This window comes from Chaetodon auriga, chromosome 3, assembly GCF_051107435.1.
Source record: "Chaetodon auriga isolate fChaAug3 chromosome 3, fChaAug3.hap1, whole genome shotgun sequence".
NCBI lineage: Eukaryota > Metazoa > Chordata > Actinopteri > Chaetodontiformes > Chaetodontidae > Chaetodon > Chaetodon auriga.
The window spans coordinates 30,360,552-30,384,062 of NC_135076.1; the positions used below are offsets into that span (position 1 = coordinate 30,360,552).

At 45.5% G+C, this 23,511-nt stretch overlaps 2 protein-coding genes across 10 annotated transcripts in view; both read left to right on the forward strand.

Annotated features, from left to right (window-relative positions):
- The window catches only part of palm1a (paralemmin 1a), a 14,132-nt gene extending 8,268 nt beyond the window's left edge, over positions 1–5,864 (forward strand). The window contains exons 5-9 of one of the 9 annotated variants that reach the window (XM_076726876.1): positions 1–21; positions 350–418; positions 948–1,022; positions 2,467–2,598; positions 4,798–5,864. The exon at positions 1–21 is cut by the window's left edge and continues 65 nt beyond it. In XM_076726876.1, the coding sequence (XP_076582991.1) occupies positions 1–21; positions 350–418; positions 948–1,022; positions 2,467–2,598; positions 4,798–5,396 (896 nt within the window). In that variant the 3' untranslated portion in view covers positions 5,397–5,864. Of the gene's footprint in view, positions 22–251; positions 274–349; positions 419–947; positions 1,023–2,466; positions 2,599–4,797 lie in introns of all 9 variants that reach the window. The other 8 variants (XM_076726878.1, XM_076726874.1, XM_076726877.1 and 5 more) reach the window with 8 other exon arrangements.
- A 6,097-nt stretch (positions 5,865–11,961) lies between these two features.
- On the forward strand, positions 11,962–21,734 carry misp (mitotic spindle positioning). The gene is made up of 5 exons (XM_076721743.1): positions 11,962–12,000; positions 14,786–16,847; positions 19,320–19,534; positions 19,697–19,735; positions 20,935–21,734. The coding sequence occupies exons 2-5, from the start codon at positions 14,894–14,896 to the stop codon at positions 21,022–21,024; spliced, it is 2,298 nt and encodes a 765-aa protein (XP_076577858.1). The 5' UTR covers positions 11,962–12,000; positions 14,786–14,893; the 3' UTR covers positions 21,025–21,734.
- The last annotated feature ends 1,777 nt before the right edge of the window (positions 21,735–23,511 follow it).

Below are 23,511 nucleotides of genomic sequence, written 5' to 3' on the forward strand. Positions count from 1 at the left end.
TGAGTACACACACAGTTTACAGTAGTCAGATTACATAGTCAGATTACAGTAGTCAGATTACATAGTCAGATTACAGTTATTCCCTTGCTGCCGCTGGCTCTCGCGGTGGCTGTCATGGCCTCTGCAGCCTGTAGGTGGTGCGAGCTGGACCTCAGGTTGTGGTTTTTGTTGGATTATCGTGGTTTTGGTCCTCGTGTCCGTTGACTCCAACCATGAAACTGAACTTCCTCCGTCTGTCTTCATACTCGCAGGTGTCATCAGGACCAGTTCAAGGTAAGTTTCTTCTTCTCTGCATTTGTTGGTGTAGTTGTTTTCTCTCCTCGCCGTCTCACCGTGTCTCTGTGATCAGCTGTAGAGGTCAAAGGTCACGGCGGCCGTCAGCAGGACAGAGCTGCAACTGCAGGACAGACGGTCCAAGGTGAGGCACCGCAGTAATCAGATTAAAGTGAAAGTGAAGTAAAAGTTCTCAGACACAACACGTTTCAGTTTGAACTAATCTGATTACAGTAGTCACATTACATTCATCTGAGGGCAGTACTACAGTTACAGTGAGATTATGATAGTCAGATTACAGCAGCCACATCACAGTAAATAGATTACATGTGTAAGATTATTGTAGTGCAGTTACAGTTGTCATGTCACACTAGACGGATTACAGTAATCAGATTGTGGTAATCATATTATAGACATCAAATGAGACAGATTACAGAGGTTAGGAATCAGATTATGGTAAAACTGCAGATAAAACTTTTCAAACGCTGCTGGATGGATTACAGTAATGAGATTACGGTAGTTCAGTTACATGGGAAGTAATTCAAGTATGGGGTTAGTGTAATCAGATTACAGTGAATGGATCAAGGAGTCAGTAAGGTGTTGTGATGACGTCACACTCAGATCTTCGGTCTTCACTCTGTTTCTCTGTGCCCGATGCCTTTCTTTCCCATGAGCCTTTGCAGAGGTCAAAGTTCACAAAAGCCCTCGAATGAACAAACCGAGAGAGGCGGCGGAGGAGATGAGGAGAGGTGAGTCACAGACAAACAGGGCGCCATGACAGTTAGCCCTCAAAGATGGCCGTCCTGTCAGGCAACAGGACGTTGTATTCGAGAAGAACGTCCGAATAACGAATTCTGTGAGAGACGACACAAACACAACTTTTCGCTAACCGTCCCAACGTGACCGCTGTGTGAATGTACAGCTGCCCTGACCACGCCACGCGATGGTGACCTATCAGTGTGACGGTCACTCCTGACTCTGTCATAGAAGCAAGAGGGGATGTAATCCACCAGAGCGCAAGGACAGTCGTTGGCAGACAGACCGAGACCTGCTCTGTACTCAGAGACGACCCCTTGTATGATTCGACGCCACAGGAATTACATTGACTTGACTTTGCAGGCGTCTGGGTGATCTGATCCCAAAGGGGCAGTGCTGAGGACAGGTATGAATGGGATGAGGATGCTTTGAGATCCCATCACTCAGACCGCATTCAGAGGTCATGTGACTTTAGCAGTGTGCATGCGGACCACATTGAAGGCTCAAGCACGTAGGTTATGTACTCGTGTTTGCGCTGATGGTGTCACATTAAAGTACCAACAACAAGAAGCCACATCACCAACAGTCCAAATGTCTTCTAATGGATGGATGAAACACGCGGTCTGGTTTCCATTTGAGCCGAAGAGTCAGGGCAAACAGAAATGATGCATATGTTCATGTGGACGTAAGATCCGATCACAGGATGCATCGTAACACCGGCAGTGAACTGATAAAGCACCTGTGATGGGATCAGAACCAGGTGCATGTGAACACCAGGTCTCAGCTGGGCTGTGGCCAGGTGTTTGGATGTTCATGCCATAATTACAGCTGTGAAACACTGAAAGTTCTGATAAATCTGACAGGGAGCTAAATAATACAAAGTGTCTGAAAACCAGACAAACATGGATGCCTCGCATCAGCCAGCATCCATCATTCAAGGTGGTTAAACCCAGATTTAATGGATCTAGTGTTGTACTGTCAATATTGTAGTGTCCCTATATTGTAGTAAGAAGGCAGCTTTACACTTGCAGTTACTCCTAGCCCTGTGACCACTGACTCCCACTCACCTAGAGAGCCAGAAGAACAACTAACATCCCGCTATCACAGATAGGCTATGCTAGCTGAGCAGCAGTATGGAGGTCAGAGGTCACAGCATGTGATGGCTGGAAGGAAAAGGGTTTCGCCTGTAGGAAGAGTTCATGTTGATGTGTGACCTTTAAGCTCCTGTCTGTCTCTAACAGCTGTCTGTCTGTCTCTCCCTGTCTGTGTGAATGTGTGAGTTTGTCAGCTTCAGTGTTTTCTGTTAAATATCTCAAATTTAATCTGCTCTTAATGTTTGATGTCAGATTTCCCTTCATTCTGATTTTTGGTGCTTTGAATTAGCAGCAGAATGGCTGAATGTGTTTGTTTCTTTGAACCTGTGTGACCTCCCCCCAGCAATGTACTCGGTGGAGATTAAAGTAGAGCGGGACAGAATGACGGGGGAAACCAGGGTTCTGTCCACTAACACCACACTTCCTGTTGACCTCTCACACCAAGGGGTCAAAGTTTACGAGGACGAGCAGAAAGGTGATGTCAGCAAATTAAAAACAGAGTACCAGACAGTTTCTACAGAGTGCCAGACAGTTTCTGCAGAGTGTCAGACAGTTTCTACAGAGCGTCAGACAGTTTCTACAGAGCATCAGACAGTTTTTACAGAACGTCAGACAGTTTCTACAGAGCGTCAGACAGTTTCTACAGAGCATCAGACAGTTTCTACAGAGCATCAGACAGTTTCTACAGAGCGTCAGACAGTTTCTACAGAGCGTCAGACAGTTTCTACAGAGCATCAGACAGTTTCTACAGAGCATCAGACAGTTTATACAGAGCTTCAGACAGTTTTTAGTGTCAGACATTTTCTACAGAGCGTCAGACAGTTTTTACAGAGCATCAGACAGTTTCTACAGAGCGTCAGACAGTTTTTACAGAGCATGAGACAGTTTTTACAGAGCGTCAGACAGTTTCTACAGAGCGTCAGACAGTTTCTACAGAGCGTCAGACAGTTTTTACAGAGCGTCAGACAGTTTCTACAGAGCGTCAGACAGTTTTTGCAGAGCGTCAGACAGTTTCTACAGAGCGTCAGACAGTTTTTACAGAGCGTCAGACAGTTTCTACAGAGCGTCAGACAGTTTCTACAGAGCGTCAGACAGTTTTTGCAGAGCATCAGACAGTTTCTACAGAGCGTCAGACAGTTTCTACAGAGCGTCAGACAGTTTTTACAGAGCGTCAGACAGTTTTTACAGAGCGTCAGACAGTTTTTGCAGAGCATCAGACAGTTTCTACAGAGCGTCAGACAGTTTCTACAGAGCGTCAGACAGTTTTTACAGAGCATCAGACAGCTTCAACAGAGCTTCAGACAGTTTCTACAGAGCGTCAGACAGTTTTTACAGAGCATCAGACAGTTTTTACAGAGCATCAGACAGTTTCTACAGAGCGTCCGACAGTTTTTACAGTGTCAGACATTTTCTACAGAGCATCAGACAGTTTCTACAGAGCGTCAGACAGTTTCTACAGAGCATCAGACAGTTTTTACAGAACGTCAGACAGTTTCTACAGAGCGTCAGACAGTTTTTACAGAGCATCAGAAAGTTTTTACAGAGCATCAGACAGTTTCTACAGAGCATCAGACAGTTTTTACAGAGCATCAGACATTTTCTACAGAGCGTCAGACAGTTTTTAGTGTCAGACATTTTCTACAGAGCGTCAGACAGTTTTTACAGTGTCAGACATTTTCTACAGAGCGTCAGACAGTTTATACAGTGTCAGACATTTTCTACAGAGCGTCAGACATTTTCTACAGAGCGTCAGACAGTTTCTACAGAGCGTCAGACAGTTTCTACAGAGCGTCAGACAGTTTTTACAGAGCGTCAGACAGTTTCTACAGAGCATCAGACAGTTTTTACAGCGTCAGACATTTTCTACAGAGCGTCAGACAGTTTCTACAGAGCGTCAGACAGTTTTTACAGAGCATCAGACAGTTTATACAGAGCATCAGAAAGTTTCTACAGAGCATCAGACAGTTTTTACAGAGCATCAGACAGTTTATACAGAGCATCAGAAAGTTTCTACAGAGCGTCAGACAGTTTTTACAGAGCGTCAGACAGTTTATACAGAGCGTCAGACAGTTTCTACAGAGCGTCAGACAGTTTTTGCAGAGCGTCAGACAGTTTCTACAGAGCGTCAGATGTGTTCTGCTGAGCAGTATATATATAGAACAATAAGAAGAATAGAATAGTGTTTCCCTAATTGTTATTGATGTGATTTCTAGTCCGAAGTAATTATTATTTATAAAACGACTTTGTCTACTTAAAGTAAGACCCAGCATGATGATGCATGCACACTCTACTACTCTTCCTCCTCTCCTTCAAGTTTCTAATAGTGAAGCCTCAAATCAACTTACCTGAAAGTCACCTGACAGTCAGGTGACAAACAGACTTGACCAGGTTCAGTGCAGACCTGAAGGAGGAGGAAGACCGATGTCTGCAGCTGAAGGTCTGATTGTTGATGGAACTTTACTCCCCCTGAAAATCATGATTGTGAAACCTCCAGTGGTTTATCTTCTCACCTTGTTGCAGTTATGACAGGTGTGTTCTGGTACAAGGTCACATAACACAATATAGCAGAGGAATAGTCTGTTGCTATTGGTCCTTCAGCTGGAGATCAGGTGTGTAACAGCAAGGAGTCCTAATCTGGACTCTGATCCTGATTCTGTTCCTGTCTGTCTCTTAGTTGTCCACGAGCTGAACGGTGAAGATGGCGTGCAACTGCTCAGCTTCTCTGAGGTTGAAGACCTCATCCACAAAGCTGACGAGGCCTCCATGATGTCACAGACTGTCGCCACGGTGACCTCTCTTCCATCAGCAGATGTCCAGGTGGAGGTGGGTCATGACCAGCCACCACCGGAGCCTCTGCCGGTGGCAGCAGAGTTCACCGGGCTGGAGGCCAAAGCGGACGGCGACCCGGGCGTGGCAGAGGCCAGCGCCGAGAACCCCATTACCATGGTGTTCATGGGATACCAGAGCGTGGAGGACGAGGACGAGACCAAGAAGGTGCTAGGGCTGCAGGGAACGGTGAAGGCCGAGCTGGTGCTCATTGAAGATGCTGACGGTAAAACATCACTGGGCGAAGGAAAGGAGGAGACTGGCGGTGCCCACACTGCAGCTGCGCCTCCACCCATCTCAACTGCCCCACCTTCTTCCACCAAACCTCTGGAGGCTGTGGCGGTGGCGAGTAATGGGGAGACAGCAGGAGAGGTGGAGGAGGTGAAGGGAGGTGCAGCAGAGATAAAGAAGGAGAAGCATCCATGTAAGTGCTGCAGCATCATGTGATCCTGCAGGGGGCACTGCTATATGAAATATAATACAATAATATGGAAATACAAAGGATGGAGACTTTCCAGGACAAAAACTACTAAAAGAAACTAAACTCCACCCATTGCCCTCAGCCCCGCCTCTAACAACATGACATCACTTCCTGTTTCTTCTTTCTTTACTTTTTTCTATTTCTTGAAGTCTTTTTACTTTTGTACTTGTCATGTTTCCAGTTGTGAAGCCTCAATGCATTTGATTAGCATTAGCATTAGCATTAGCCATGCAGTCCTGACATTTGTGACATTGACCTCCTCTCTCTCTTTGTAAACTCGATGATCAGTGAATTCATTTTAGAGTTGTATTTATTTGGTTTTGTAAATTTCTCCTGCAGCAGAGCTTCTCTCTGTGATTCTGTTGTTTGAGTCTTTTCAGCTTTTTGGCCTTTTATAAAACAGGAAATAAAAGTGACATGACAGGTTGCCTCAATGCTGAACAGAAGAAACTGATTTTGTATTTCTGTAGCATCATAGACTCCATCATCCTCCATCACATCACAGCTTCAAACCCAGCAGATTTCATTCTTTCATTCAGCAATGTGACACTTTCCTTCTTTCATTAATCCAGATGTTTCTCCTTCATGACAGCTGGCTGAACACCAGTTGCCTGATAATCAGACTGAACTGATGGTTCACTGAGCTGTAAGCTGCTGTTGTTAGGCGGTTAGTCCGTCCATACACAGCACAGCGGCAGCTAACGGTGATAACGGGGCCATCAATACACTTTGGCAGGAAGTCAAACAGTCGCCGATGATCCTCACTGTAGCTCGGAATCACAAAAAACATTTCATCAACGTCAACAAACATGCTGATATAAAAGTCTTTAAACAAACAGCGTTTCTGTCCCGGTGACGTTTATGCTGATGATGCTCCGCTAGTATCAGACGTCAATGAAAAATCATGAAGTGAATCACTAATAAATTCTTTACATCTCTAATTAAACCAGATAAAACTCACATCATTGACTCAATGCAGAAACGCCATCACTAACCAAATAATCTGAGTATAACATAATGCAGCAGGAGTGACACAATGAATAGTAATGGAAAGACAAATAATGAGGAAGCGTTCACCTGGACACATTTTAACGTCCGCTAACAACCAAGTGAAGACAAAATTAGGTTTTCGTATGAAAAATAAAACATGCATTGATGAATTTCACAGAAAATAACATTTTCAGAGCTTCAGGAGGATGTTTTTTGGACACAGAGGACGACACCATGTGACCATCTGCTTCCAGCCAAAACAAACTGTTTAGAAGCAGAAACATCAGTTAAACAGTCATTTTACTTTGGTCACTGTTTGACCTGCTCGTTACTAATGTTCCAACCAGAGTACAGGTGTGCTCACACACCTGTCAGGTATCACAGCACCGCGAAACCTGAACACACCATGAGAGTGCAGAGAGATGATCACATGCTAACATGCTCACAGTGTACAAAACCTCCAGCTGCCAATCAGCAAGCAGATGGTGAGACAGACACATACAGACAGACAGACAGACAGAGACAGACAGAGAGAGAGAGCGAGAGAGAGAGACAGACGGACAGAGACAGAGCTCATCATTTGTTGCTCGTCAGTCACTGGTCTGCTGTCAGGCGGCCATCTTGTCTGTCAGACTGTGTCTTCTGTTTTGTCCTCTCTGTGAACCTTCAGCAGGACGCCTGTAAACTCAACCTGTGATCATGTGATCGTTCTCAGCTGTTCTTTTCCTCCTGAAATGCAGCTTCTGTCTCTCACTTGAAAGGTGGTTTCGTATCGTGCTGCTGACCTGAATCATGACGCGTCCTCACAGATGGACACATCAGCTTTCAATGGCTTCATGTCTTCCAGCAACAGATTTGAACTGATCTGCTGACGACACAGCAAAAATGGCGGACAGAAAGAGAGACAAAAGAGAAGACGAGAAGAAACAGATCAGTGAGTGAGATGAGACGTTTTGTCCTGAAGCGAGAATGTGGACAGTTGACGTCCTGGGGCTTCATGATGAATGAATGACTGGAATCAGCAGTGAAGATACCGAATTTAAACAACAACTTTATGTGTCACGGAGGTAACGAGCCAGACCCTGAATCCACGCCGGAGGACAGGACTCTCGTGGACTTGTGTACCATCAGGTGTTCACCGTCATCACATCAGGGCGGTGCTGAGTAGTGAGGGATGAACTGTGAAAGTCCAAGTCCAACAGATGTGGTCAGTTTAACGTGAGCTGCCAGGTCAAAGGTCAGCACAGGTTTCCAGGTGTGGTGGAGTGACAGGCCTGTACGATCTGCTGTGTCTGGTCTTGAATTTAAGAATACATGAGACTTGTAAAGCTGGTGGTTTTAGGACTGAGTCCGTTGGCAGTAAGTGATGTGTGTTGCTCTGCAGGACTTGAACTGGGGCTGACAGCACGTCCTCACAGATTAAAGCAGCTTCATTTATGCTTGAATGAAAGTACTGTTGTCGTTGTCTCGGGAATAAAGAGCAGCATGTCGTTTCTGTGAGACTGAAATCATTTGTTATCGTTGTCATGTTACCAGGTCGTGTTTACCGGATGCATGTTGACTCCGTTATCATTTATTATGGAAAAGTTTGGATGAAAATGTTTGATCTCCTTTGTCCATGAATTATCAAACGTCACTACATCAATAAACGTGCTCAATAAGAAAGAAACTATTATTGTTATTTTACATCGAGACGTCGCGACTGCAGGACTTTGTGGGTCACTTTCTGGTCTGGCTAAGTCTGGACTCCTCCTGAAGTCCATCAGTCCACTCTTTTGGTCTGGGACTATTTTTCTGTCCAGAAGAGTACGCAGTCGAGCCTCTGCTGGTTGTCTTTGATCTGATCCTGGCCAAGGTTAAAGCTGACAGTATGAGGTGCAAAGGGCTGACGAGGAAATGAGATGCAGGTGAGTGGGGATGTCAGGTGAGTGCAGGCAGGTAGGAGCGGCTGGAAGTGGGAGTGACAAAGGAGAGGAGGTCTGAGGGAGGAAGGTGGTTGGCTTGAGGAGGACAAATGGCCTTTCTTTCTTTGTCCAGGAAACGTTTACATATCGATCCGTTTAAAGTCAGAGAGACTCGGATCAACGTGGACGGAGCGGAACGCTTCGCCATCGTTACACGTCGTTTACATCCATCCACTAAAGGCTCAGATAAAGTTTCAGGAGGATTCAAAGGATCGAGGAATCCTTCAGGTCAACAGGGTTTAATCACTTTCCCTCACATTGATTTTCTGGTCAGAAAACTGAAGGTGTTCCGGACAAACAGCAGGACGTCATCTGTGCCGGCAGCCCTGTCTGGAGGCGGGGCCACACTGTCCACCACAGGGACAATGTCACAAAACATTGTCTGTCATCCTGTCAATCATGCTGTGCTGCTTTCAAAGCTGGGAATAAACAGCTTCATCTGAAACAGTCAGGAAGCAGAGCAGAGAGGGACTCCTCCCCCTGCAGGAAACGACAGCACATCAGCTCGTCCTGACGACACGAGGGAGAACTTTGATTTAACTTTGGAGGCCCGGCCCCCGGCCCCCGGCCCCCGGTCACCAGCCACCGGTCCCCGGCCCCCGGCCCCCGGTCACCAGCCACCAGCCACCGGTCCCCGGCCCCCGGCCACCACCCACCACCCACCACCCACCACCGGCCCCCGGCCCCTGGCCCCTGGCCCCCGGCCCCCCGGTCACCAGCCACCAGCCACCGGTCCCCGGCCCCCGGCCCCCGGCCCCCGGCCCCCGGCCACCAGCCACCACCCACCGGTCCCCAGCCGCTGGCCACCGGCCACCGGCCCCACAGGAAGTGATGTAACAAACGTGCGATGGGATAAAGAGAGAAAACAATTAAAACCCAGAAAGTTAGAATATGTGTGTGTGTGTGCGTGTGTGTGCGTGTGTGTTTGTTTGTGTGTGTGAGTGTGCGTGCGTGTGTGTGTGTGTGTGTGTGTGTGTGTGTGTGTGTGTTGTGTGTGTGTGTGTGTGTGTGTGTGTGTGTTGCTGAGCGGTAGAATTTGTCAGGAATGCTGCTGACCAACAGAAACATACACACACACAATGCCTGACCACACCCACCACACACACACACACACACACACACTCTGCATCAGTCCTCCATCAGCTGGCGGAGCTGAACCTGCAGGGTGAGTCCGTGTTCTGTTTCTTTCTGTTTGTTCTTACCTGTGTGACATCATCATGACATCACCTACCTGTCTGCCTGTCCCTGATCAGCTGGTTGATGAATTTATTCATCAGTTTGTTACAACCTGAGGAAATGTAAACTGTCTCTTAGTCCCGCCCACCTCTGGCACTCAGGCCATATGATTGGACGCTGCTGACAGTGATTGACAGCTCTGTGGACTGAAACAGTAAACAAGTGAACCTGAGTTACTGATGTTTTGTGATGATGTCAAATGTTTGTTTACATGACTGATGTTTGTAAACAAACAACAAAGAGAGTCATCTCAGGATTTCTGTCAATAATTAAACGTTAAAAAGATTTTCACTTCCAGCACAAATGAACAAATGAACATGAGCGAGTGAAAATGACTTGATGATGTTTTCCTGTTGATTTGCTTTGACACATTAAAAGATGTTTCACACAGTCTGACATTACATGGAAAGAATAATAAGAGGAGAACATTCTCAGTAAGAAGTTTCACCATTGAGACAAAAAAAGGAAAATCATTTTATTTATGGAGATCATAGTATTTCAAGAAAACAATATATTCACAAAAAAGTGAAATTTGAAGAACAAAGTCTGAGAATTCAGAAAAAAAGACTGAACGGTTTGAAGTAATCAGTTCTTTTGAATTTATCGCTTCATGTGTTCATTTGTTCGTCATCGTGAATCAGAATCATGTTGTGACTTTGCTCTCTGATGAATCAATAAATCAAACATGATTTTTTCTCATCGAGCTCCAGCTTGTTAGTGACTTCCTGTTTACATCAACGATGCTTTCCGATTGGACATCAGCAACAAATCATCACTCAGGAGTTCATGACTTACAGAACAAACCGAGTCTTCTCCCGGTCGCTCTTAGGGTGATGATGATTGGTTCCTGCCAGCTGAGGGTGTGACTGACATCATCATCATCATCATCATCATCATCACCATCATCATCATCATCATCATCGTCACACAGACCAAAACCAGTAAGAACCAATCAGATCCAGCCGAGACAAGGATGTTCAGGTACACTCCTCCCTGGCAGGTTCTTTGTCACAGTCTGGACCATGAAACCAAGGTGAGGCACACACACACGCACACACACTCACACACACACACACACTCACACACACACGTGCACACACACACACACACACACACACTCACACACACACGTGCACACACACACACACACACACACACACACACACACATCAACCTCAGTCTTCATCCTAAACCATTGATGTACATTGTGGGGACCTGGGAAGGCGAAGAGTACATTCCATTAATCAATCAACGAATCAATGAATTTTTATTTGTTATCAGTCTGCAGTCAATAGTCAGATGATTTGACCTTAAAGCTCCGGAAGACAAAGTGAAAGAAGAAAACTGGATTTTAAGGGTTAAATGAAGCGAAGCTTCAGCCTGAGCTTGGACAGGAAGTGATGTCAGAGGTGCTCAGCGGTTGGGTTTGGCCAGCAGAGGGCAGCAGCAGCTCACTGCACACGACTCATAAAGAGTCCTGTTTTTAAGATATTCTGCAAACAACAACCATCGTCACGTGGCTTCGTCCTGAGGAAGAGGAGGTGGTCACATGTTTGGATGCTCACACCTTTACATGAAAACTGCCCACAGATAAATGAATTGACCGAGGACAAATATGGACATCTGAAGCTCCTTCAGGAGCCAATGGGAACTTTTCAGAGCGGCTTGAAGACGTTTCACTGAGCGTTTCATGTCCTGAAGCCTGACATGAAAAGTGATCAGACTTCAGGTGACGATCTGTCTCTGATTCGCTGACGAGCAGCTTTGACTGTTTCAACAGGTGTTCATCTTTAATGTCTCCAGTCACACTTTTACTCTTAAAACTCAGCAGCCTTCACACTTTAATCTCCGGCTCAGGTCATACAGTAGTAATACTGCAGTACTCCATTAAAAGTACAAGCTTCAGTGCGTGAGTACTACATATACATACAAACACTGTAAATACAGAGTGAGACAGACATGTCAAACGATGGCAATGATGCAGAAACACTTTTAGTCTCTAAACTATTAAAAAGGCTATGATGATAATTCTCAACAGCAGTGAAAACTGATCTCCAGTCAGTGCTGGTTTTACTGCGTATGTGTGTTTTATATACATTACTGATCAATAAACCAATTGTTTGTGTTCGTTTTCATGAGGTGAATCAGTTTGTGTGAAGAGCAGCTTGATGCTTTGGCCTCAGGTCAAAGGTCAGAAACAGGGCCGGTCCCCACAAGCATGCAGGGACAGAATTAGTGTGTGTGTGTGTGTGTGTGTGTGTGTGTGTGTGTGTGTGTGGGTGGGGGTGGGGTGGGGTGGGCGGAGCCTGTGATTGGCCGATAGCTGAACTTTGTCTCGTCTGTCAGTCACTGCTCACTCTGCTGACAGAACTGATCTGAGGTAAGAGACGTCGACTTCTTCTTTAAATCAGGTTTAAAAAGTTACTTTAACACGGAAACAAAAAGAAAAGAAAGGACTTCTGAACGTTCACCACAGCTTCACTTTCTATTCACACAACACTGATTAGACATGGATGACATGATGAGTTTTATTGATTAATAACTAAATATTGATCAGAATGAGCTATTGATCAAAACAGCATGAGAGTGAAATCCTTAAAAACTGTTTGAAGAAGAAGAAAAACGAGCGAGCTGCTGTCGGCGCCTCCTGCAGGCTGCAGAGCTCATCACAGCCGATGACTGTCCTGATGGACGCAGAGACAGGAGACACCGGCCACAGAGGACGTTCACATGAGACAGACAGAGAGACAGAGAGAAAGATCAAGACAGTCTGACTCTGACTCTCTGTCTCTGTCCGTCTCTCTGTCTGTCTTTCTGTCTGTCTCTGTCTGTCTCTCTCTCTGTCTTTCTCTGTCTGTCTGTCCGTCTCTCTGTCCGTCTCTCTGTCTGTCTTTCTGTCTGTCTCTGTCTCTCTCTCTCTCTCTGTCTCTCTCTGTCTGTCTCTGTCTCTGTCTGTCTGTCCGTCTCTCTGTCTGTCTGTCTGTCTCTTATCAGCTGACAGCAGCGGGGCGGGGCTTATCACTGACAGACAGACACTCTGACCTAATGCTTCGATGCTAATGCTATGCTACCTCAGCAAGGTCTCTGCTTGTCTGAATGAAGTCGTGTGCAGCATCTGATTGGCTGTCCTGTGTCAGATGACTGGAACTCTTTGTCAGCTTGTTAACTGTTCGAGAGATGAAGATGACGGAGAGGAGGGAGAAAAGGCTGAAGCTTTCATTGTTTCTGGTCACGATTGACTCCGACGTTCATTTTTAAACGATGCTTGATGTCAAACAAGTGAAAATGTCAGAAAAGCAAGCAGACACATGACCTTAAGGTTTGTCAGTCTGTGTTGTCCTCCTCTTCCTCGTCTGTCTCATATCATCATCTGTAGACAAACTGACTCACAGTGGACATGAAGCTGTTCATGTTCATCTTCTCCAAAAAGACTGAAGGAGAGACTACGACTCCCAGGGTGCATTGCTCTGCTGACGGCAGGTTGAAGCTGAAGACGAAGCTGCTGAGAAAACACAGCAGTTCAGTAGATTCAGTAACCGTGACGACAGGTCTTCCTCAGTATTCAGAGGGAGAAGAAACCTGATTGGACGGAAACAAAGTGTAAACACTTCAAACGTGCGTTCGGGACGTGAATCTGAGTGATGTCACATCTGTCGTTTCCACACATTCAGAAGTTCCATAAAAGAAAGAGTGAATGTAAGAACGCAGAATGTCAAAGAGTTCAGCAGGTGACCTTTGACCTCTGACCCCACTGTCAGTGTTCAGGCAGTTCAAACTGCAGGAGGAAGTAGTTCAGTTTGGACTTTGATCTTTGACCCCGTTCAGAAGTGCCTTACTTTACGATCACATTCAAGATTCAGTTCAGTTCCTGTCTCAGGACAGGTTCCATACAGAGCTGGTCCAGTCCAAAGTCCTCATCTACAGCTGGAGACAGAGACGAGGACAAACTTCCTTTAAACAGAAAGAAACCTCAAGCAGAACCAGGACTGGGGGACAGACAGACAGACTGACAGACAGACAGACAGACAGATAGACAGACAGAGAGACAGACAGAGAGACAGACAGACAGACAGACAGACAGACAGTAACAAAGACAGTAGATGTCAGGCAGGCTCATGTATGATTACTTTCATTATTATTACTATTGTTATTATTATGGTGTTGTAATTGTTTTGGATCTTGTCTGATCTTTGGATGTTAAAACAAATATTTGACATTTTTATAAAAGTTCTGATATTTACACAAACACAGTCTCATATATACAAAGACACGTTTACAGTGTTCATTACTGCAGTACATTTACTCAGATATACTTGAAATGAAAGCAAACGAGTAAACAAAAGTCAGAGTGAGAAAAACGTATTGATCATTTGATTAATTAAGTCAAATGAAATCAAACAGACAGAACAGAGCAGACTAAAAATGTATTTGTTGATAAATCATTGACAACATTCAGAAAATGACTTCCACAGATCACATGATCCATGATCCTTCCCTGGGATCATGGACTTGAAGTACTGTGTGCGTATTGATCAGACTGATAAATCAGCTCTGGTCACTCCTCACATTTCCCTGAATTGAACAATTTGAGAAAATGCTCACTCATAGAACACCAATTTTTTTTTTTATTAAAGTAGCATTTTGACTGCAGGACTTTCACTTGTAATGGAGTATTTTTGTAGTAAAACTGCAAATGTAGACACTGCTGTTGGACATGAAAGGAACACATGAGTATTTCGGGTAAATCGTCTTGTTGTCCACAGTCGAACTTCAGTTCAAAACAAATGTGCCAGTGATTTCTTAAATTCTTTAAAAATATGTAACCGACTCCTACATGTTGAAAGTCATCTAGATTCAGACATGTGGAGACTTTAGAGCTGAGGCAGCCGTTCGGGCGTTAGTCGAGTTTTGACCTGAAAACATCTCATTCCCACAATGCTTTGCAAGACCAGTGTGAGAATTCAATGGACTTTTTGGTCGTGTAGTGTCTTTAACGTTCATCCGCCCACTGAACGGAGCGTAACCTGATGCTGTTGTTTCCATAGTAACAGATCTGTCCTGTCTGTTGTTTCCGTAGTAACAGATCTGTCCTCTCTGTTGTTTCCATAGTAACAGATCTGTCCTCACCGTTGTTTCCATAGTAACCGTCCTCTCTGTTGTTTCAGAGACTCTCAGCAGCAAACTGTCAGGATGTTCTAACTCCTCAGAGCCTCCTGACATCAAGCTCTGCTCAGCATCTTCCTCCATCAGAACCTCCATCGCCCCCTGCAGGCATGGACAGCACCCCGAGGAGGTGGGTGTTGAAGCCTCTGTCCCCCCTGCTGCAGCCCTCAGATCTGCGCACCATCGCTGGCCCCGCCCGGAGCGACACCCCCAATCTGGACGATTCAGTCTTCACCTCCGACAGCATCTCTGTCGCTCCTGGTCATTCCTCAGTGGTTGTGTCTTCGCAGCAGGGTGACGGGTCCAGGGATGTCGTGGTTCAGGCCCGGCAGATCGCAGTGTCAAAGGATGGAGGAGGTACAGATGACGGGTGGCTTCCCAGCGGTCCCAGCAACCCTAGCAGTCCCACCAGCAGCTTGGACTCTCACAGCGGTTTCTACTCCTTTGTGGAGGACCCGACGAGTCCTGAGGCTGAGCTGAATGAAGCCTGGATGGTTTCACCACAGCGTCAGACTCAGCTGGCGACCCTGAAGGAGGATAAAGGATTTAAACTACAAACCTACACCAGCAGAAGGAAGCCAGAGAGTCTGTTCTTAGAGAGCAATGGAGATTCGCAGTATGAGGTGGATCTGAACAATGGCACCAAAGAGGTCCACGAGGAAGAGGAGAAGAAGCTTCGCAAGGAGATCATTCGCAGCCAAGCACCAAAGAGGAACCCAACATTCAAAGATCAGCTGATTGCACTACAAAATCTGGATCTGAGCCGACCTACAAACAAACTGGTTGAAGGTTTCAGTGTGAGCTACAGTCCTGTCAGCTTCAGAGCAGAACTTCCCTGTCCTGTTGAGCCTGGGACTGTTGACAAGGAGCAGATCAACTTCAACACTGCCCGACAACAGTTCTTGAAGATGGAGCAGGACCAGCTGACTGCACTCCTCAACCCACTGAGGTCCTCAAAAGGACATCTGAACATTTCTTTGCGGTCTGATTCTAATGTGTCCTCATCAAAGCAAGTGGAAACATACCACAGCATGGAGATGAGTGAAAATACAACAATGTTTAAATCATCAGAAGATGAGACCTACCCAGAGAGGAAGGTGACGGTGTGTCGGACTGAGGAAAGTCTCAGCCAGCAGAGCAGTGTGTTTGATGACCTGGACTCTCGCCTGGAGGAGGTGTCTGTGGAGGTGGGAGGTGGCTACACCTCAGAGGAAGGCATTTTCAAGGACAACATTCAAGGGAACCAGAGCAAGTCTACAAGTGACTATGAGACACCGATTGAAAGGGAGATCCGGTTAGTTCAGGAACGTGAGGAGAACCTACGACGTTCTCGTGGGCTGAAGCACAAGGACAGCAGAGCAGAGATGGTCGAGATCAAAACTAAACGTTTACAGTCACCGCTAATGCCTGTGAAAGCTAAAGAGAAGAACCGAGTGAGCTTCATCATCCATCAAGAGATTCGAAAAGAGAACCAGAGGAAGGAGGACCCTCAGCAACAGAGAGGGATCCTGGCACGATACAGTTTAAATCCTCCACATGAGCTGCAGGACATAAAGAGGCAGTCTGACCAACAAGACGAGGGCAAGAGGACAGAAAAAAGACCCCAGACTGAGTCTGGAGATGCAGAGGTCTTCCTGTCACCTTGCTGTCCTCATCGACACCCTGAAGAAACCGAGTTATACATCAGCCAAGTGAGTACAGCTCCATCTTCCTTCTCTGGGGGGAACTCGGAGGTCCAAGACACAAGATGTTTCCATCAAGATCAAATGACTTCTTCATCTTCCCACTCCTCCTCCCCAACGCTGACACCTCTCTGTGACATGACCTCAACCACACCTCGGTCCTGGAAGGAGAATTTGGAGTCCACTGGCCTGCAGTCCAGAGGACAAGGAGCTCCAGATTTCATTGAGAAGGAGATTGAGGAGGCCCTGAGACGGGAGCAGGAGCTACGGGAGCTGAGGGCATCCAGGGAGGAAACTAATAGACAGCTCTTCTCTCCAGCTCCTTTGGTGGAACAGGCAACGAAGATGGCCATCAGTCAGTTCTATCCCCCTGTAGACACAGGTATGTAGCCCTTATCATGTTTGGATTGCCATCCAGGTAATTGGGGACAACTTTATACCTTCATTACTTTTGACTCATTGGTTGAAGTATTTCTTCACTAGACAACAACTCTCTTAACAGAGTTGCACTATTAAAACTTCAAAGTGTTTCATCAAAGACTTCAGAAATGTGTAAATATGTCGCTTGGACATACCTGTAGCACTCACCAATAAAATAAACAGGAAGTGCAGCATCTCGAGCTGTGAGATCACCTTCAGAAATAAAATTCAGAGGAGGCCAAATGATTCTGTATATTAAAATGAACCATCAGTTGTTTGTAAAAGCATTCATATAGAAATCTGTGTGTTAAGTGGGAAATGTCTGAATACGGTAACAGACAGTCTTTGGTCTCAGTATTAGTCTTAGATCAAGAGTCAGGTCACATACATCAGGTGAAAAGGCTCATATTCACGTTAACGTTAGTTCTGACACTCAGCTAATTCAGTTAGCTCACAGTATGTCACAGTGTCACTCAGTTTAGGGGGCATAACTATTTAGTGAAAACCAATCTCTTCAAAGTTAGTTCTTAGTTTGTGAGGTGCAGCCTGTTTTCAATTAATTCTGCGTAAACAGTGACATTAGCAAAAGGCTAAGTTTGACGAACGAACTGCTGATCAACAGACTTTTGGTATATTTTTCAAAGTAAAATAAAGTGTTTCATCAAATTATCACAAACTCACTGACTAACTGACTTACAGAAAACCTGGAATATCCTGATATTCCAGGATAAGAGTTTTATTTGTGAGTCCTGGAACCCCAAACCCAATCTGGCCACAGTGCTTACACTATAGATCACATGCTTGTGTCGTCAATAATTTTGATTTTGACTGAATACCAGATTAAACTGTAGGTGGGAAATGCAGTGTGACATGTTGACAGCTGCTGCTGCAAGAATATATGCTGACATGGGCAATAATTAAAGTAAGCAGCTTGAAAAATGTTGAACTGCATCACAGTTGACAGGCAGGAAGTTACCAAGCACCATGCTGTTTGGACTCTTCAGTGATCTGACACATGAAACAAAGTAGATTTAACATAAATACATACATTAACTGTACAGACACTTACCTGTCAGAGAGGAAGACAAGGAGAGGATTTCACCAAATTTGGAATAAATGTGATGATTTCTGTCATGTCAACAATCCTTGAGAGTTTGTGATTCTCTTAAATGCACTTTTAAATCTGTATAGACTGGCACTGTATATTCTGCAACAAAAGACAGAATATCTCATAGACTGTTCAGACATCACACTGAAACATGATAACAATATACACTATATGGCCAAAAGTCAGTGGACACCTGACCATCACATCAAGTGATCTTGTTGGACATCCCATTCCAAAACCATGGGCGTCAATATGGAGATGGACCGCTTAACAGCCTCCACTCTTCTGGGAACGCTTTCCACAAGCTTTTGGAGTGTGTCTGTGGGAATTTGTGTCCATTCAGCCAAAAGATTCAGGTCGGTCCCCGATGTGGGACGAGAAGGTCCCAACTGGCTAAAATGTCTTTGTATGCTGAAGCTTTTAGAAGAACCTTCACTGGATCTCAGGAGCCTAAGCCCTGACAAACAGCCCCACACCCTCATCCCCCTCCACCAAGCTTTACAGGAGGCACCATACAGTCCAGCAGGTTGTGTTCAGACTTCTAAGAGATAATGAAATATGATCCATCACTCCAAAGAAGATGCCTCCTCTGCTCCAGAGTACAGTTGCGGTGTGCTTCCTGGTCTACCACGTCATGGTTGAGCTGTTGTTCCTCTGCGCTTCCATTTCGCACTTACAGTTGACAAATTTCACAAAGTCACTTGTGGCAAAGCTGGCATCCTCTGACAGTGACACATTTAAAGTGACTTTCTTTCTATGTGACTCTTTATGACCCTTTCTAGATTCTAAACACCTGTCTGTGGAGGTTTCATGGCTATGTGCTGGAGGTCATGTACCTGTTAGGAATGGGTGTGGCTGAAACACCTGAACTCAATAATTGGTAGGAGTGTCCACTGACTTCTGGCTGTATAATGTGCATCCCAAGAGTCTGCAAATGTAACAATTTAAATGAAACTGCATAGGGAGGAATAATAATATAATAATGTATAATGTGTCTTGATTGACAGGTGTCTCAGCCTATCACACTCAGCCTTGGATTTGGGTGATTTGAGTAAACAGGATGTGTTTTGAATGGACTAAAACCTGAATGGAGTCTGGTGTGGATGCTGCTGTTTGTCACATACAGACTGCAGAGAATGAGTAACTTAATGAGCGAACGGCCAAAGTGCAGCAGCTTCAGGTGGTTCAGCTGCAGTTTGTGTAAATCAGTAACCAGTCGGCAGGTTTTCCTCCACAGTCACAGACGCTTTCACTCATCAACGCGCTACAGAGTCCAGATGTCATATGTGATGTCGTTCATGCATTTTCCTTCCTGTTGTGTTTCAGAGAAGATCACCATTTCCTCTCCACCTCCTCGTCCCGTCGTCCGTCTGCCCTCCATCTCCTTCATCACTGCGCAGCCCTGGATCTCCTCGCCTCCTCCCTACTCCTCCCCCCCTACGGCGGTCCGGCCGAACCCCCCTCCTTTCAGAGGTCTGACAGAGACTCTGCTGCAGCACTTTGAGGAGAGACGAGCCCAGCTGAAGCTGGAGGAGAGCTCAGTGAGTCGTCAGGATGTCCTGGCTCTTATGTTTGAATAATGTCTGTTTTAGTGGACTTGATGCTAAAAACTAGATCATCATGGAACTCGTCTGGTTGTTTCATCAGCTGTTTTTCAGCTGGTCTGTCAGACGTCAGCTTCTCTTCTGTTTTTTTCTTTTCAGTATGCAGGAATCCAGCTGGTCGACGACGTGAATAATGAGGTACAACCTTCACTTAACCTACATGTTAACCAGCCCGTTAAAAAGCCTGCTAACCGGCCCATTAACCAGCCCGTTAACCAGCCCGTTAACCAGACTGTTAACCAGACCGTTAACCAGACTGTTAACCAGCCCGTTAACCAGCCCGCTAACCAGACTGTTAACCAGCCCGTTAACCAGCCTGTTAACCAGCCCGCTAACCAGACTGTTAACCAGCCCGTTAACCAGCCCATTAACCAGCCCGTTAACCAGACCGTTAACCAGCCTGCTAACCAGCCCGTTAACCAGCCTGTTAACCACACTGTTAACCAGACTGTTAACCAGCCCATTAACCAGCCCGTTAACCAGACTGTTAACCAGCCCATTAACCAGCCTGTTAACCAGCCTGCTAACCAGCCTGTTAACCAGACCGTTAACCAGCCCATTAACCAGCCTGCTAACCAGCCCGTTAACCAGCGTTTTGATCTTGCATGTTTTTACTGTAACTGATTGTGATTGGTTTAAAGAGATACATCTCTTCTTCTCTTCTTGTGTAACAACAATGACTTCATATAACGATGTTTTAAAGTAATAATCGTTAACTTTTTCCACACAGAGGTCGTAAATAAAATTTACTACTGTTAAATAAACTATTGTTTTATTCTGTTTCAGTGGAAAAAACTTTGGATGGTTCAGAAAATGAAAACAGCCTCTCAGGTGTCCAAAAACATCGTTGATCAGTGGGCATTGTATCTCTTTAAACCAATCACAATCGTGTCTGGTGGCGCTGAGCTCAGGTGGCAGCGACCGTGGAATTTGTTTGTGGAGATAAATAGAGTTTGAATTAAAAACGGGCAACAGCTGCTTGTTTATGTTGATTAGGTTTGAAGGATGACGAAGTTCAAATTCATGTTTTCTGCTTCATCTCTTTGTCTCATTGTCTCATTGTCTCTGTCTCCTTGTCTCCTTTTCTCTTTGTCTCTTTGTCTCCTTGTCTTCTTGTCTCCTTGTCTCCTTGTCTCTTTTTTCCTTGTCTCCTTGTCTCTTTGTCTCTTTGTCTCCTTGTGTCTTTGTCTCTGTTTCCTTGTCTCTTTGCCTCTTTGTCTCCTTTTCTCCTTGTCTCTTTGTCTCTCTGTCTCCTTGTCTCCTTGCCTCTTTGTCTCTCTGTCTCCTTATCTCCTTGTCTCTTTGTCTCTTTGTCTCTTTGTCTCATCTGTTTTCAGGTTGTTGAGTCTACTCGTGTAATTCGACATAAAAACCAGCGCGCTCTGCGCTGGGAGGCCGGAGTGTTCGCCAACCAGGAGGAGCAGTGAGCACCAGATCCAGATTCAGGACCTGGGGGGGACGAGGAGGAGACCATGGCGTCTCCTCTGCTTCTGCCTGTTAGCTCAGCTGCCGCGTCTCTCTGCTAACAGGACTTTCCTCTGAATTTCTCCTGCAGCTGAGATTCAAATGGTTTTAAACTGGAACACTCCAAAGAACAGACTACTCCCAATTGGTCATTGACGGTGACAGCCTCTGTTCTGGTCCAATCAGCTGCCAGCTGCTGAGTAGAGCCTCAAACAGAGACAATGTGATTCACACAGAGAAGAAATGTAGAACTAAATGAAGTGAATGTAGAAGCAGCAGTTTGTTTGATCTGCAGACTGATGGAGGTTTCTCTTTTCATTTAATCACCTGACGCAGCAGAACAGGACGTTTCTGATTGTTTTCATGATTAAACTGATGCGTCTAAAAATAACAAAGAATAAAAATGATTTTTTAAACTCTCAGCTGTCAGAGCGTCTGTTGGATATCTGTAAAAACACTGCGACAACTGGGAAATGTTAATGTTAAAAACCACCACAGTGAAAACTGAGTCGTTCACCAGGATGATTGAGAGTATTCATTGTCGCAGGCTGAGGTAAATAACAATAAATCATTTGTTTACCTTCCACTGTGCACGTGTACATACACACAGTTATAGTTACAGACAGGTGGAACCAGCTATGACAGTAAAATAAAATCTGTGCAGAATCTCATTAACAAGCTGTTTGTTGTGCGTTACTGAGTTGATTATGATGCTAAACGCTCCTCTGTTAGGATCATTAGCATCATTAGCTGACTCTCTCCACCCGTTAACATGTAAACATGTTAAAAACTCACTGAGAGGAAATTCACATCTTCCTGACAGTCTCATAAATATAAATAGGACAGGTAGGAGACAGGTAAACGATAAGGTGACAATGATCAGGATGTGGTCTGTGGTGAACTCTGCATCGTCGTCTGTCAGTCTGATTGGTGGTTTGTGTGTCTGTCAGTCTGCAGGAATCTGCTCGTCCAATCAGATCACTGCTCTGAATTCTGATCCAGCTCCTTCAAAATAAAAGACCTCAGTCAGGGGAAGCACATTTTCACACCAAAATTTTAAAATGATGACTTGAATCCCCCTCCTCTCTGTCTCTCAAGCACACACACACACACACACACACACACACACACACACACACACACACACACAAACACACACACAAATTCCTGGGTGCTGTTGCCATGGCAATGTGCTGGCTGCTGGATGGCTTCCAGGAAACAGAGAGAAGGGAGATGATGTGTGTGTGTGTGTGTGTGTGTGTGTGTGTGTGTGTGTGACCAGGTATTTATCACATTGTGGGGACAAAAATCTGTTTACAGTCACATTGTGGGGACTCACCTACCTTATGGGGACAAAATGCAGGTCCCCTTCATGTAAATCATTAAATTTCAGGGTGCAGACTGAGGAGAGGGTCACAGTTAGCTAAGCTTAGGGTAGGTACAGGGTTAGGAACAGGCAGATAGTGGTTATGGTTAGGGTAAGGCTCCAGGAAATGAATGTAAGTCTATGTAATGTCCCCAAAAGTGATAAAAACACAGTGTGTGTGTGTGTGTGTGTGTGTGTGTGTGTGTGTGTGTGTGTGTGTGTGTGTGCGCGCAGTTCAGGATCTTCATGGCTGGTTGATCGGGTTCAGTTCAGGATCTTCATGGCTGGTTGATCGGGTTCAGTTCAGGATCTTCTCAGCTGGTTGATCAGGGTCAGTTCAGGATCTTCATGGCTGGTTGATCAGGTTCAGTTCAGGATCTTCTCAGCTGGTTGATCAGGGTCAGTTCAGGATCTTCTCAGCTGGTTGATCGGGGTCAGTTCAGGATCTTCTCAGCTGGTTGATCAGGGTCAGTTCAGGATCTTCTCAGCTGGTTGATCAGGTTCAGTTCAGGATCTTCTCAGCTGGTTGATCAGGGTCAGTTCAGGATCTTCTCAGCTGGTTGATCAGGTTCAGTTCAGGATCTTCTCAGCTGGTTGATCAGGGTCAGTTCAGGATCCAGCTGACAGTTAGCGTTTGGGGCCACAGAGATGGTCCTCACAAGGACAGAAACACAATGTGTGTGTGTCTGCAGTGACGTCCTGTGTCCAACAGGGGGACTGCAGTGATCCTCTTCACAGTGAACGTCGACCAGGGTTACAGTAAAAGCTCACTGACTGTAATTTTGTCTTCGTCATCAACATCTGTGTTGCCTAGCAACATGTTGTGTGTGCGTTCCACAGTGTGTGTGTGTGCGTGTGTGTGTGTGCGTGTGTGTGTGTGTGTCCTGGTGTGTTTGACAAGTCTAGAAACTGAAAATATTTCTGCTTCGGTGATTTCCTCAGATCTCACCTAAGTGTTGCCGAATATAACACAGTAACATTGACTGCGTTTTACTTTAAGTACTGTTACTGAGTACACCTTCTCTGAAGTAACAGTACTTTTACTCGTGTATAATATTGTTCCCATTGTTGCTGTTTCTTCATG